General features: G+C 56.0%; 1 protein-coding gene across 1 annotated transcript in view; it reads right to left on the reverse strand.

Moving 5' to 3' along the window:
• Nucleotides 1–455, reverse strand: part of EMH_0042740 (uncharacterized protein) — a gene marked incomplete at both ends in the record, with an annotated part of 3,621 nt that overhangs the window by 2,082 nt on the left and 1,084 nt on the right. The window contains one exon of the mRNA XM_013495771.1: nt 80–405. Within this exon, the coding sequence (XP_013351225.1) occupies nt 80–405 (326 nt within the window). The remainder of the gene's footprint in view (nt 1–79; nt 406–455) is intronic.

The following is a 455-nucleotide window of genomic DNA, read 5'->3' on the forward strand; positions in this document are numbered from 1 at the left end:
TCTTCTTCTTTTTCTTTACACCCAGCTGCAGCCTGTGCGGCAGCAACTCCAGGGTCACTCTCTGCTCGCAGAAGCTAACCACCTCCTCAAGCAGCAGCGTAGCAGTGTACACAATCAGGCCTGGCTGCTGCTGCTGCTGCTGCTGCTGCTGTTGCTGCTGCTGCTGCTGCTGTTGCTGCTGCTGCTGCTCGTGTTGTTCGTCGTTGTCTTCGTCATTCTCATCCGTTTGCTGCTTCAATTTCTTCTGCTGCTGCTCCTGCTTCGCGCTGTGCTGCTGCTTGTTGTCTTCCTGCTTCAGCTGCTGCGGTGGCAGCTCTTGACTTGGTTGCTGCTGCTGTTGCTGCTGCTCTTCTTGCTGCTGCTGCTGTTGTTCTTCTTGCTGCGGTTGCTGTTGCTGCTCTCCCTCTGGCGGCAGATGTGATGTCTTCACTCGCTTCCTTGGCCCATTGGGAGCA

The sequence above is a fragment of the Eimeria mitis genome, genomic scaffold, assembly GCF_000499745.2.
Source record: "Eimeria mitis Houghton genomic scaffold, Emh_scaff1743, whole genome shotgun sequence".
Classification (NCBI taxonomy): domain Eukaryota; phylum Apicomplexa; class Conoidasida; order Eucoccidiorida; family Eimeriidae; genus Eimeria; species Eimeria mitis.